This window comes from Caloenas nicobarica, chromosome 5 (genome assembly GCF_036013445.1).
Source record: "Caloenas nicobarica isolate bCalNic1 chromosome 5, bCalNic1.hap1, whole genome shotgun sequence".
Classification (NCBI taxonomy): domain Eukaryota; kingdom Metazoa; phylum Chordata; class Aves; order Columbiformes; family Columbidae; genus Caloenas; species Caloenas nicobarica.
Genome location: NC_088249.1, coordinates 59,706,162 through 59,720,716, shown reverse-complemented (window position 1 = coordinate 59,720,716; position 14,555 = coordinate 59,706,162). Strand labels below are relative to the sequence as shown.

The 14,555-nt window shown below is 38.8% G+C and overlaps 1 protein-coding gene across 1 annotated transcript in view; it reads left to right on the top strand.

The window, feature by feature from the left end:
• SPON1 (spondin 1) overlaps window positions 1–14,555 on the top strand; it is a 194,249-nt gene that overhangs the window by 155,183 nt on the left and 24,511 nt on the right. The window contains exon 7 of the mRNA XM_065636841.1: window positions 4,840–4,904. Coding sequence (XP_065492913.1) covers window positions 4,840–4,904 — 65 coding nt within the window. The remainder of the gene's footprint in view (window positions 1–4,839; window positions 4,905–14,555) is intronic.

Here is a 14,555-nt window from a genome sequence, read left to right as displayed (position 1 = left end):
CTAAAGGGATTTTTGTGTCTGCATAGGGCAGAGGTGGAATAAGGTCTATTTATACTTATAATTGAAAACTGATCGGCTTTTAAGAGCACTCAACTATCCCTCCAAAGCACTATATCATTCTCAGTTTCATAGCATTTGGTTCCCCACAGAAGACATACTGTGCATTCTACTTTTTCATTCTAACCTTATCTCTTTCTGCAATAACAAATTATTTTCTGAGGGAAAGGATGGTCCTGCAGTGGAGGTGGTATCGCAAAACTCAAATATGTAGGTTTATTTCCAGAAGACATTCAATTCATCATCTGTGAATTGAGAATAATGTTTCTTTTTCTACTTTCTAAGAATCTTGTGAAAATAAGTCCACTGTGGATAGAAAGGCATTCAGATATTATGAGGATGAGTGTTGTGAAAGGAATTAAATGTTCTCTGTTCTAAAACAATTGAATGAATGCCCTGCAGTGGTGGTGTGAAATGAGTGAAATTAAGCTGTGGCTTGAAACAGGTGTTTTTCATTCCCACAGTTCATTGAATCTGACTCTGATTTTGATGTCAGATAATACATTGTCATTTGTTTAGCTGAACCGAATCAAGTCATTATTACGAAGTGCTAAGTGATCTGCACAGCAACCTTTTCTAATGTTATTTGGCACACATAAAATAAAAATAGTCATAAAAATTAGTCATTAAAATAACTTCCAGTACAGAAAATATACTAATCACAGTGGTTACCAAAAAGCAACAGGAACACATGAAATAGTTTACATGGCTTTCCAGATCCTACAAATCTTGCTTTTGTTCTAAAGGTATTCTTACTTAAAAGTTTTGCTGAAAGCTTTTATTCCATTTTAATGGATGTTACCCTTTAAAAAAGTTGGTTTAGATCCCCTTGGTTGAGAAAGACTTCAAATCAAATTCTGTCTTTAATGCTGCTTTTTTGAGCTATGTACCACTATCTGTTCTTGAAGATGAGGAAATGTTTTTAATCTTTTGTAAAGTGCACAGCTGAATGATCCAATTTAGCAGTGGTTTCATACCACAGCGTTCTACTTGTTGCCATTTAATGACTTTATTCTGCATGCACCTTCATTTGTACATTGCAGGAACAAATAGATGTAAAGTAAATTATTAATTTTTACCAATTTCAGAATGTCAGTTATGCTCTCTATAATTACAATGACATTATTGACTTGTTAAATTCATACTATTAGGATATTTTGGAGGATGGTACTTCCATGGGAACAGCTATTAAGTCAACCACCCACCCCCAGCTTGAAGCACAAATGTAGAAAGAGGATCTGGAGAGAAGGATCATTGTTTGCTATTTTTGCATGTTTTAGTTTAGGCCACAATCCAGAAACTATTGAAGTCAATCTAGAAACTACTTTGGCTTCACTGGGCTTTCTGAGCAAGCTCCAAGCATGTAGGGAGGGGTTTATTGTATTTCAACTGGAAACTGAAATCATGTAATTGAACTAATAACTGGAATTGAAGAAGAGGCTTCAGTAGGCTCTACAAAGATTTTATACTGTTTTGTAAGTGATTATGCCTAACTACACTTTTCAAAGGGATTTACCATGAAGACCCCTGAGAGCTTCTAGTAATTTAATTATTAAATCGTGTCTTCCTGCTTACAGGAGTAGCAGAGATGCTGCCTCCAGGGCGGCAGGTTCTCTCAGCAAGTGAAGGCACTGACACACTGGTGTCAGCACGATGTGAGGAGCCGGGCGCCCCGCGGCTGCGGTGTGCTGGGGCTGGCCGGCAAAAACCCACTTGCGAATTCCCAAGTATCAATTCTGTGATTTGTACCCAAGAAGGAAACCCCCTTAAATGTGAAAAGGAAAGAGGGTAGCAACGTTCCTCCTGTATATCTCCTTACGACTGACGGGTAGTCCCAAATTCACTCCTTGACAACTTCCACACGCACAGAGGCATAACGTAGGCTCGACAGTCATCCTCCCTTTTTATTTTTTTTCCTTTTGTTGTTGGAAGAGGCGTGTATGAGACATTACCCAAAGGACTTTGATCAGCACCAAGCAAGTGCATTTGTACTCTTCCCTTTAACTTGTTCTGGCATTGTAACATTTTGACGTTCCATCATAGTGCAAATGATCTAGTTTTCTTTTCCCAAACCTAACAGTTTCATTACCTGGGAATCATTGCTTCCCAGCCAAATACCTAAATGATGACAACATGTAATGTACAACAGTGAAACATCCTAGTTCTTTTTGCCACATTTTGATGTGAATTTGAGAGTTTGTTTGTTTAAAAAAATCTAAAACAACTTTGGGAATATGAAGAGAGAAAAATGGCTACAAATGTAATACAACTGCATAATTGGAATATCAGTCTGGAATAACAATTATTTAATTCAAGTTGCAGATTAATCTTCTGCAATTATCAAGGAGCTCTAGGTACCAAAAATGTATGCTTTAATTCCAGACCCATCAAAACACTGGATTCTGCATCTTTTGATTTTGGTTACTGTTCAGGAAGTGATCACGAATTCAGCTCTTGCATCTGAATTTTCACCTCCCTTAAAAATTCAGAGATGTCTGAATGCACCATACTCTGTTCCTTATTTTCTTCCCTTGGCACTTCCTACTAAACTATTAATCATGGTTCATCCACTCTTGGTATGCATTTTTAATTTGAGTAGCACATGTTCAAATGCTTTCAGACATGAGCGATTTGTGTTTTACCGACACGATTATTGGCTTCTATTAGATAAGTAGTGTATTATTTTAATAAACGTAGCCATCTGTGCTCATGGCAGACTTTCTTTGGGATGTTACAACACACAGTTAATAATTTCAAATGCAAATGTGTTCTCAAGACAAGTAAATGAAGATATGCCTGGCTGGAAACTCTTAGAGTGTTGAAACAAGGAAAATTACAAATTAAGGCAAATTCCGTTGACAGATAAAGACAAGTAATGTCTTTTAACTTCAGACCTTTAACGTCATTCAGTTAATCAGTTTCCTTTTAAATCACTTTGAGGAGAAAGCTGTCTCTTCCACTTTTGGAGGCATGGAAGTAAGAAGAAGGTTGCCATAGATGATGGATGTGATGTATCTCCCCTGCACGGAGGGTGTTTCTGCTCGGTGCTGCCCAGCGGGGAGGGTGGGAGAGGCTGCACTGGCGGCTCAGAACTGCAGCTGCTCACCCAGGGCCTGCCCCGGAGCATCCGCCTGCTGGCATAGCTTTGCCATAGGCTGTTTGATTGCTCCATTTCATCCTAAAATTCTCTTTATTCAAACTATACTAGTAGTAAGGGAGTTTGATTAAATCTTTATATACTTACTTGCACTTATAAAGTCAGACTTTCCACTATCTTAGGTCAGGACATTTAATATAGTACAGGCTTTGGCCAAGCATCTGTATTTTTAGAAAAGATTTTCAATAAATGGCTTATCCATTCACTCTGGTTGAGGGAGAGGTCATGCCACATATGAAATCCCAAGAATTAAATTACAGGGAGGGCCCATTAGTGCTGTAATTACCTTGTTTCGGTAAAAGAAAAAAAGGGAGTCAGAAAATATTGAGTGATAGAAACAACCAGTGAAAATCATTTTCTTTACACAGGGGTGTATATGGACTAGACCTAGTCTGGGGTATCAGAACTATTGCTATCAAGTAGCAAATGGCACTATTATCACTAAACTAAAAGGTCAGCTCTGTTGGAAGTCCCAATTACGGGTAATGTATGAGGTGGGTTTCTTAGTCTAATTGGAAAATATTTTCAAAAGACAGTAGAAATCGTGTGAGTGAATTGTGAACTTTGTGTTCCTCTAGGCAAATTTCTGGGGTGGATTCCTAAGGGAGATGGGCAAAATGCTTCTAAAATACTGTGATAGATGTCTTTTGGGCACCAGAGCCTTGTTAACGGTCTCCTGCCTTTGTCCTGGGTTTATTGTACCAATAGAAACTTTAAAACTGCTGACGCAGGAATTCCTATAGACTTTAGGCAATAATCTTTGCCACACTATGGGCTTCCACAGATGGCTGCTGTATTCCACCCTATAATTTCTTTGTGCACAAATGGAGAGCGAAGAGAAAGTGCTGTCAATGGCTCTGCTTGGAGGAGATTGCAGTGCATCCACCGTAGACTCTTCACATCCTTACACATATAAGGACAATAAATAATACATCATACATGCTCACAGAGTGTATAAGATTGCCTGCAGCAGCAGCCTCTAGTTTTTCCTTGCCTCTTGGCCCCTGGATCTGTAAGGCATTAAAAGCAATTTTTATGTCCTTGCTTCTTTTAACTTGGTAAGTTCTTCTGGCCACAAGAATTGTCAGACGGTCAAAAAATCTGCAGGCCAAGATATAGTTTTTGCCAATAAACTACTACATGTGGACTAACAGCCCAGGATCTAGCACAGTTATCTTCCTGTGATAGTGTTACCAGAACAAACTCATTTTGGTCATGTTGGTTTGGAGTATTTTCCTAATGCAAAGGTCTTCTCCTTATTTATAGTTATCATCACTGTATACCACTCTGAAAGCTTTCCCTTCTGCTCATGGTCCAAAAATAACATGGTCTGCAAACTGCCGGTTGCGTTTTAAGCTCGCTTCAGTTCCTGCAGAAGGGAGAGACTGTGCCCAAGGGCTGACTGCATTTGCTTGCTGCTCTTGCTCCATCATTCCTACAGGCTCCTTGAGGAACCCTGTGCCACTGAGGACGAGAGGTGCTTGGATAATGAAAAGGACAAAGCATGTTTTTCATAGCCAGAATCTGGAGACACAGTTTGATCTAGTGCCTCTTCTTTTTTTCTGTAAGTCATATTACTCTCATTGTAAAATTGTCCCAATCTTGTTTTGTCTCTCTCTTCACAGAGTGATGAGGTTTTAACAGTCATCAAGGCGAAAGCGCAGTGGCCTGCCTGGCAACCTCTGAATGTGTAAGTAAGTAGGGAATAGTATGTCTCAATAGCCTTGTGTTTATGTTGGCTAATGGACCACTTATTGTCTCACATAATCATTCGCTCTTCTAAAGAAACAATCTAAAAATATTTTGATAGATGAGTTTTTAAGCTTTTTTTGGTTTTGCCAACAACTACTCCTCTCTTTCCTCTTTAGCATCTCTTCGTTTTTTATATGCTTTGGTTCACTGTTACAGGAGGTTTAGCCTGTAGAGTGCGTGCCTTCATTGAACAACAATGTTTATTCAATGTTTGCTAAAATATATATTGTACTATTCTACATGTAGTAATTTTTAGCATCCTGTGTCACAAACTGTGACAATGCACTGTGTCAATACAGCAAATTCTCAATCCACCAACAGAAACTCTTAAAGGACTAATTCTTTAAAATGCTTATCTGAAACAGTCTGTGATATTATAGCATCATGATACTGGTAATAGTATAACCATAGTTGTTTTACCAGTGAGAAAGCAAATCCTTCCTCGGATCCTAACTCTGGGCTCTCTGGCACTCAGCAGAAAATAGGACAAACCCTTCAGGATACTCTTGAATTTACTGGTTGTCTTTGGGGCAGGGGCGAGGGTCAGGAGTGATGGTTCCTGCATAACTTATCTCTGCTCGGCCCAAAGTTCATACTAATTATCTCGGGCCAAATGAGTGAGACTTACAAGATGTGACTAAAGATGAGAAACCAGTATAAGGGATCATGCCATTAGCTGAAAGTCAAATTAAGTCCTTGGGGAGGCAGGGCAATTAATCTACTGCAAGACTGTAGGGGCCAGGTAGTCCTGTTTCCTTTGTAAAAAGTAGAAGGGAAGCAGTTAGTGGAACACCGTGTCTGTTTTTGTCATCTGTTTTTCAGAAAGTATGTGAAAATTTTGAGGTTAGTCAGAAAAAAGCTGCAAAAGAGTTCAGTTTTTAGAAAACATCCCCTACCATAAGAGGCTTAGAAACTCTTAAGCAGCTTAGAACTTAAGCTATTCAGTTTATCCCCTCCCTGCTGAAAAAAAAAGAAAAAAAAAAAAAAGTAAGGGTTAGGAGGTGAGCACAGCTTAAGTAGTGAAAAGATTTCTGATAGCTGATCCTTCTTTAATCTAGGAAAAAAAAAAAAAAAACACAACCAACTATGAAATCCCTCGTAGCATGGAAGCTAAAGAAATTCGTGACAAGCAAATTCTCACTAAAGGTATAGGAAAAGGCTTTAACAGTGTGACTAACCTTCAGAGCAGCTTACCTGAACATGAGATGGATTTTCCATCCCTTGAATGTATTTTAACCCTGAGACAGAGTTGTAGGCTCTGCACAGGAATCGTGGTTTAGGCTGTGTTTTGTCTGCTGCTATGCAAGTGGTCAGTCAAAATGACAGGAATGGCATTCTTTATTTATGGTCTTATTCCCCTGAAATGTTCAGTATTTGGATTTGGTAGTGTTTGCCATGTAGTAGTTGTGGATTGCATATTTTTCATTGCTGCTTTCTTTCCGTTCACTCCAAATTAACACTTTAAAATGGAAACTTTTGTCCACTTCTCTGTTCTGTGAGGTCTCTGACTGAAAGAAGCCATTCTTTTTTTCCTTCTAATTTTGGTTATTTTCCTGAAGCAACATTTATGCATAGTGTTTCTGTATCAAAGTGAACAATACTAGTAGGAACTGACTGCTCTGGCTGCTTGGAAGGCTTTGGCATTGACAGGAAAGCAGGTTTGTGCTTTGTTAACAGGAAGACGGAGCAAGGATCTCCTGCTCCAGACTCTCAATCCATCATCTTTCAAATACACTGAATATATTACATGGCAAAAAATCAAAGCTAATTAAAGCGTGTTGCCCCTGGTCATAACAACTAGTTTAATACAGCACTGAAGCACTGAGAAACTTCACTAAAAAGTTGAGAGTGAACAACTTCTGATACTTTCTAGGCATGTTCTTTCACAGACATGCCTGCAAATGTTTCTGTTTCTGCAACATCCTCTAAATGTTCTTCCAGTCAATTCTTACCTTTTCTATATGGTAATTCTCACCTTTCAATAACATCAAAAGCACTAAAACTTGGTATTTGTGCTTTAAAATGCTGCACAAGGTTTCCCCTAACAAATGTTCCTTCATTTCACAGGTAGTGTTGAATTTTTGGCTTTTTTTTTTTTTTTAATCATATGACATGCTGCTTTTTTATTCCACTTAAAAATATGATCTAAGCTTCAAAAGAAGACAAAATTTTCAATAACCATTAACTTCTGGTATTAGTTTCCCATTTGCTGTTATGGATGGTCCTTCTTGGAATTTAGATTGAAGTTGTGCAAGTATTGGATAATGACTGCTCAGGATAAACATTTGGTGTATTATTATGCATAACACAGCTACCTTACCAGTCAAGAATTGACTAAAAGTCATGAATAACCTTCTTTTGCATAATCATTAGTTGTATGTCTAATACACAATAAGGTGTGATAGTGGTGCCAAAGTGGCGTTACAATGTGTCATAATATAAGCACAAGACTAAAAACCTTCCTGAATGTGTTTTGCAGCAATTATAAAATGCATAATACTAGTGACCCAATTTACAGAAGCCTAAAGTGTCAAAAAGTTGGCAAATTCAGCCTGTTCACACTTCAAAGTTTACCTCCAGATTCCATAGAGAAATTTCGATTGCTGACACTATCCAAATTACAGTACCAAGTTAGTTAGGGTGATTACCCTTAAAATCAGAGGGAGGAGGGGAACAATTACCTGCAAAACTTGTGAGAGGGCTGTAAGAGAATGTATTTCGTAGAATCACAGAATGTCCTGAGTTGGAAGGGACCCACAAGGATCATCGAGTCCAACTCCTGTCCCTGATATGACAACCCCACAGTTCACACCGTGTGTCTGAGGGTGTTGTCCAGTCTCTTCTTGAACACTGTCAGGTTGGGGCCGTGACACCTCCCTGGGGAGCCTGTTCCAGTGTCCAGCACCTTCTGGGGGAAGAACCTTTTCCTGATGTCCAACCTGAACCTCCCCTGACACATCTTCCTGCCATTCCCTCGGGTTCTGTCATTGGTCACTAAAGAAAAGAGTCTGGCACCTGCCCTTCCTCCTCCCCTTGCATGGAAGCCGTAGACTGCAATGAGGTCTCCTCTTCTCCAAGCTGGATTTGCACATTGTTGTGGAGAACCCGGGACGCAGCACCGCGGACGCCGGGCTGGCACCTGGGTGAGATGTTGTCTGAGAGTAACAACCCGCAGGTTACGGGGCTGGAGCGCAGTGGCAGTCACAGAGGTGGTGGCAGACACTGTCATGGAGGGGAACCTTACGAGCTCGGTATTTGCTCATCGCAGGCACCAGCTCAGTCAGGCCCAACCCTTTCAGGGGAAACCTGAGAGAAAAGAAACCAGATGGGAGCACACGCAGAGGCCCAACACACCGTGGGCACCAGCCCCACTGCCCATGCAGGGTGAGCACCAGCCAGCCAGGACAGGCACCCACCTGCGCCTGGGGCTGCCGGTCTTCCCCCACCTTTCCAAACCAGCCAGGGAGACAGCAGCCGCTCCTCCTTCCCTTACAGAGGCTGTAGCAAGGCAAGCTGCTAATTCTTGCCCCCGTATTGAGCAGCTGGTGAGCTCTTGCGTTTCCACTCTGGTCACCTGGAATAATGTGTGAGAGGATGGTGTTGGCTGGGCACCTCTCATGGATTCATCATGGAGTTAAATGGCTTTTCTTCTTCTCTGCTGATGCCGGTCAATGAGGCTGTGACTCCTGAGGCCAGGCGTTCCTCAGTAGGTAATGCTTCAAGCTCTGTACAAACCATGGGCATTAAGTGCCTAAGTCTGTGTCTAAGCTTGACAGAGATGCCGAAAGTCTTTGGTTTATGACACTAGAGAAAAGAAGGGAAATATAACTGTGAGGTTTTTTTCTGCTTAGGGCAAAGAAAATAGAGAGTTCTCAGTGCAGATCCAGTGGGCACAAAATGCCTCCCCAGGGAGAGGTCCTTGGCTTCAGAAATGAGTTCAGATGCAAGAAATTACAGAAGGGGCTGAGACAAGTTGCCAGGCCTAAGGAGGGAAGGATATAATGACACTAAGTAATCTTCTTAAACGCTTTCTTTAATTACAATTAAGGCTAATACACTTTAACATGTTGTTGTCTCCCAGTACAATATAATGCTATGAAAGCTCTGTCCTGCCATAGACTTAATACTTCACTGTCTTTCATCATTCCACTCCTCAGTTGCTGTATATGCTAAGTCTTTGTCACTCTTTTCCCTTTCCATTCCTTTCCTTTCCTTTCCTTTCCTTTCCTTTCCTTTCCTTTCCTTTCCTTTCCTTTCCTTTCCTTTCCTTTCCTTTCCTTTCCTTTCCTTTCCTTTCCTTTCCTTTCCTTTCCTTTCCTTTCCTTTCTTCTTTCTTTTCCTTTTTTCTTCCTATCATTCATGTTCATTATTCTCCATCCTGTTTCTTATCCAGGGCACCAGCATGCAAAAAAACTCTCCTGAGTTGTTGCATGCAGGAGCATTTTTGGGTGAGCTTGTGGACCAGTTTTATGGTTGCCCAACTGAGACAGCATGAGGAGTGCCAGACCAAGTAATAAAACAGTTTGCTGTTACTTATGTCTGTACTATCAAGCTGTGTGTTTGAAATGCTGACTTCAAAGTACTTGCAGGGAATGCATTCTTCCTTGAGTGTAATGGTATCAGTATACAGCATGCTGTCAAATGAAAGTAGTTTTTCTTATCTTACTTGTATAAACAAGAGCACAGTTCATTGCTCCCTTCTTCACAGCTGTATTTCAGGCAGAATCAAATTTTACTTTTGTATTCAGCTGCAAATCATTGGCCTTTGACACTATGGAGGATAAAATACAGTAAATACAGACAGTACAACTGGTATCCAAATCTGAATATCTGGCACCTGTAAAATAATCAATGACAATGACAGAAGAATTTGGGGATAAAGAAAGCAAAACTTTTAAAGACAGTATGCGTCAAATTCCACACGAGCTAATACCTTAAAAATCTTGCCTTGAATTGCCTTCCCCCAAATATATGTGGGGGATATTTTTGTCTGTATTTGTTATGCCTTTATTTCAAATCTAGACGTCTCTATTGTGGAATCCCACTTTTTCATTCAACACACCCTTTTATCTAAAGAAGAGCTTGTCAGGGTAATCCACCAGAAGAAAACATGCACAAATCCTGATGAATTAGTCCAACTCTATAATGTGAGTTACAGAGCCAGTTACAAGGAGAAAAATGGGACTTTTGGGGGAGGTGTGGGGACAGTCAGCTGTCGAGCATGGAAGAAACTGGCAATTCCATATCTTGGCATGAACTGGGTTTTCTTTAACATAGTGAAAATCAAGCCATGTAGAGTTGCCATGGCACTCGCTGTTTTTACAGCTGCCTTTTTTTTTCATGGTCACCATGCGATTCCTCACCATCAGGGAAAGGCATTATCATACGTATATCTTTCTTTTATATAACAGCATGTTTGTCGTGATGGTTGGGGAGTAGGAGAAAGCAAATTCTTCAGGTGGATCTCCAGTCTTCCAAAATGGCAGGACCTCCAAGCCAAGATACCACACCAGAACAAGGAACATAATTTCTCCATATAGTCCTCAGGTCTCTGAAAAAAAGAGTGAAATTGAAAATGGAGTAATAGACATCTCTCTGGGTGGTTTCTGACATTTCAAAAATATATCCAGTGTAAGAAGATGGCTCTTTCTTAATATAGGCAAAGGGAGAAGTATCTGAAGGGTAACTCAATATGTCTAATCACTTTTTTGTAATTCCTGTAAACCACAAAAGCATTCAGCCCTATGCAATACTGTGGAATATGGACTTCCATGTACATATAGCCTAACACTGGTAAATACAAACATGAATCAGACGTGGGATGGAAATTATTCTGCAGTATGTCATATATTCCATTATTAAACACTCAGTGCCTTATAAATTATTAAATACTGTTGCAGACAGTGTGTCTTTCCAAGTATTTTCATGTGTTCTTTCTGGCTTTTCCCAATACATAAAAGGGCAATGTTGATTTGAAAAACAAACAAAAGATTAATTGAAAAAGCAGCTTTAACTTCCTGCCCTAAAACCTCTCAGATTCAAATAAAAAACTGGCAAGAAGACCTCACTTCCCTGCATAAATTAGCTGCCTGTTTCCCATTCCTTTCCTACCAGAGTTTCAGTCTGAACCCCTCGCTAGGAGAAAGAATATGTTTGGATAGGGGTCTCCAGCAGTATGATTGTAATTATTGCTAAGCACATAAAGTGGTTTTTAATTATTATTTTTTTCAGTTTATTTAATTGTTTCTGGCTTCATAGATCAACCTATATTTCAATGCAAAAATTAAAGTTATTTTATCTAGGAAATAGCATAGTGAGAGTACCTGGCATTAAAATGTTAGGTTTTTCTGAAATATTGACAAGCATTATTTTTCATACTCCTCTCTCATTTATCTTTCCATTTTATGTGAAACTACCACTGCTTTCCACCGTTTTTACCTCCTCAGTCCCTTCTTAGTTACAACCAATACACATCGAAGTGACAGGCATTTTTCTTTACTATAATTCTGAGCTATTTGAAATTTGGAAAAATTATACTCGCCTTCCTTACGTCTCTTCTGTTTCCATTTCCCTTCTCCGTGCTGTTTGCATGAGTAGTCATCATCCTGTGGTTTTCCTCTGCCTCTTGATTGTGTGCAGAACTTACTCTTTTTCTCGTCCATTTAAACAGTTCGTCCCCATTTATTTGGAGATTTCCTGAAAACACTTCAGTAAGCACTCAAAAGTAAAGCTTAGCTCAAAAGGAAGCCTGTTCCTTTATACTCCAGATGGATAGAACTATTTAGTCCAGTTAGTGTGGTTATCTCATCACGCCCTATAAATTATCCCATCGATCCCCTTCTGTTTCAAGTTTTACATATATCCCTGACATCTTTTGTCTGACTACAAAGATATTAGGACTGTTTTTCCTGGCTTGCAAGGAGGATATCAGAAAATGCAACAGCATATTCCCAAGTATGGTTTTCAGCATCGAGATGATAGATAATATGACTAAACTGGGCAACAAAATAAACTGGTTTAGAAATCAAATGAAGAATATTCTGTAGAAAGGTGAGGGGAAATGCAAAGATGCTGTGATCCAAAATATGCTTGAGTCGATGGATCATACTAGGAAAAAATGATAACACACTATTTTGCATTTTCCTTCTGTTGTTCTTGAGTGAAAGCTCTTTCAGTCTTTGCTTTCTTCCAGAATTCTTCTGCCACAATCTGAGCAAAAAATGTTTGTTGTATCTTTTGATCCTGCAGTGAATTTGCTATGATCAAAGAGTCTTCATTGCAGCATGTGGGAATCGAAAGCCAAGCCACAGATGAGTAGAGAATTTACCCTATTTGGGGTTCCAGCATTTGTTTGTTTCTCGTTTTACTTCTTTTTTACTTACATTTTTTACTTTTTGCCTTTTTTTTACTTTACTGTAATCTTCTGATATTCTTGTGTCCACAAAACTTCTCTTCCTTAAAGTAGCCTCCATATTTAGGTCGTTGAACTATTACTTAGATGTTGTTAAATGGAGAACCACTTAAGTCATAAATGGAGCTCTTTACTGTCTTCTGAAATGTAAAGAAATAACACTCTCTCTTCATCTTAGGCTTTATTGTTAAAGATCTCAATTTACTGTGTCTGATATTCTACTCTTTACAACTTATACAACCTTAATGTGGTGTTGTTTCACTGATAAATATCCTTGTGTAAAACTATACAAGTTATGTATACTTTTACTCAAAAGAAGTCTTCAGCAGTGAAAAGTTTTGCTAACCATTTGTGACTACATCAATGTTACCAGTATTATCTAATCAGTTCCATCAGATGGCAGAGAGCTGAAACATAAACATTATCCATGTAAACATGATGTGTTGCTGAATTTCTCTGTTGACCTTCTCACATGTCGCAAGTTGTGTGAGGTTCACAGGGAGCGGCTGATTTACAAAAGGACATTGGAAGCCACTTAGGCAACCATTTGCTGTAAACACCTAATTCTCAGACTTTCATTTCCTGAAGTGTTTACATACCTAAATAGCTATTAGTAACATTACTAAATGCGTAAAAATACAACCAGCTTTCAGTGTTCTCAAAGTTCACTGCATTTTCACAAGGATGAGAGGACCTCTGTTAAACTTCCATAATTTAATTAATTAATTAATTAATTAACTTCCATAATTTAGTTGTTGCCCTGCCTGTTTTGTCAGTGAGGGACTGATCTTCAAGTAAAATTCCAACCAGCAACCTACACAGTGAGAGCTTTACTATCACATATCATGTTCTACTGGCTCAAGCCTTGACATTTTGTATGGAATAATTAAATATTTATTAGCCAGAGAAAGAAAGCAATCACTAGGATTTGCCTCTCACAAAAAGGGAAGGAGAGACAGAAGACTCCTCTGAAGGAGATTAATTGGTAAAATGTTTGGCCATCGGTGAGTTAACCAGCTTTGTAAGATGGAGAAGGGGGTATATGTGAAATAAGTACAGATCAGTAGATCAGTTGCATGTTCTCATTAATTAGAAATCAGTCTGTCTTTATTTTGTGGCACTTATGCAGTGATGATAGCTTTTTCAGTTCCCTGGCAGCCTTGGAAGAGAGGCTGTTCCTGGCAAACAAAAATATTTTGTTCCATTTCCAGGGTTTTAGCTTTTTTTTTTTTTTTTCAATAACACCATCACATTACTTAAAATACATGTAGAATGCATGAATTAGGTGAATTTCGAAAAAGAAAACACGTAGATTTGTCTCCTTTTTTGACTGATATTTGCTGAATTCAACTTAAGAGACAGTGTTTGTGTTCACTCAAAAATGCATTTTTAAAGAAGACGATAATTTGTAAATAATTCACTTAGATCTAGCTGAAATTGATTTTCCATTACTTCCTTAATTTCTCTGTGCTGGAAAAAAAAGACAAAATTACATACATTTGCATTACATTTGTAATAAACGGAGTAGATTTTTAGAATTAAGATTTCAAGTAGACATTTCCTTCTGTGTTGTCTTATAAAACAAATATGTTCTTTGAGTAATCTTTTGAAGATTTTCTGAAAATCTTTCAAAAGGAATCTATTTTAGGATTTATGTAATTGATCTTTATACCTATCTGGAGAATTTGAGAAATGAATTTACCTATCCATCCATGTGAATTATCTATTTTGTTCTAAATGGCATATATGGATGAAATGTATGTGCACACTTGGCACAATTAAAGTTGGCGTTTTTGCTTTAATAAGACCTATATTAAAAATATTTACAGGCTATATTCAAAATCAGTACCTTGTTGTGCTACCTACTTTTGGAGTGATCTGTTTTGGAGAGCTTAATGTGGAGACTGTTGGAGGAAGAAGAAACAGATGCACAGAGCAGTTTCATGGCCCTGATCAGTGACCTTACTGGGGGGGGGGGAAAAAAATCTGTTTTCTTCCTGTTTGCTTGTTGCCTCTGATTTTGCTATATCTGAGCTAGTGTCAACAACTTGCTTATTCTCTTGTATCATCTTTTAATTTTTGACATGATTCACTGCAGTTAATTATTATAAATACTAAAGCATTTCAGACAGGGTCAGTATGTGCTGAAACCATCTGTGATAGCAGTGCAGGTCTGAG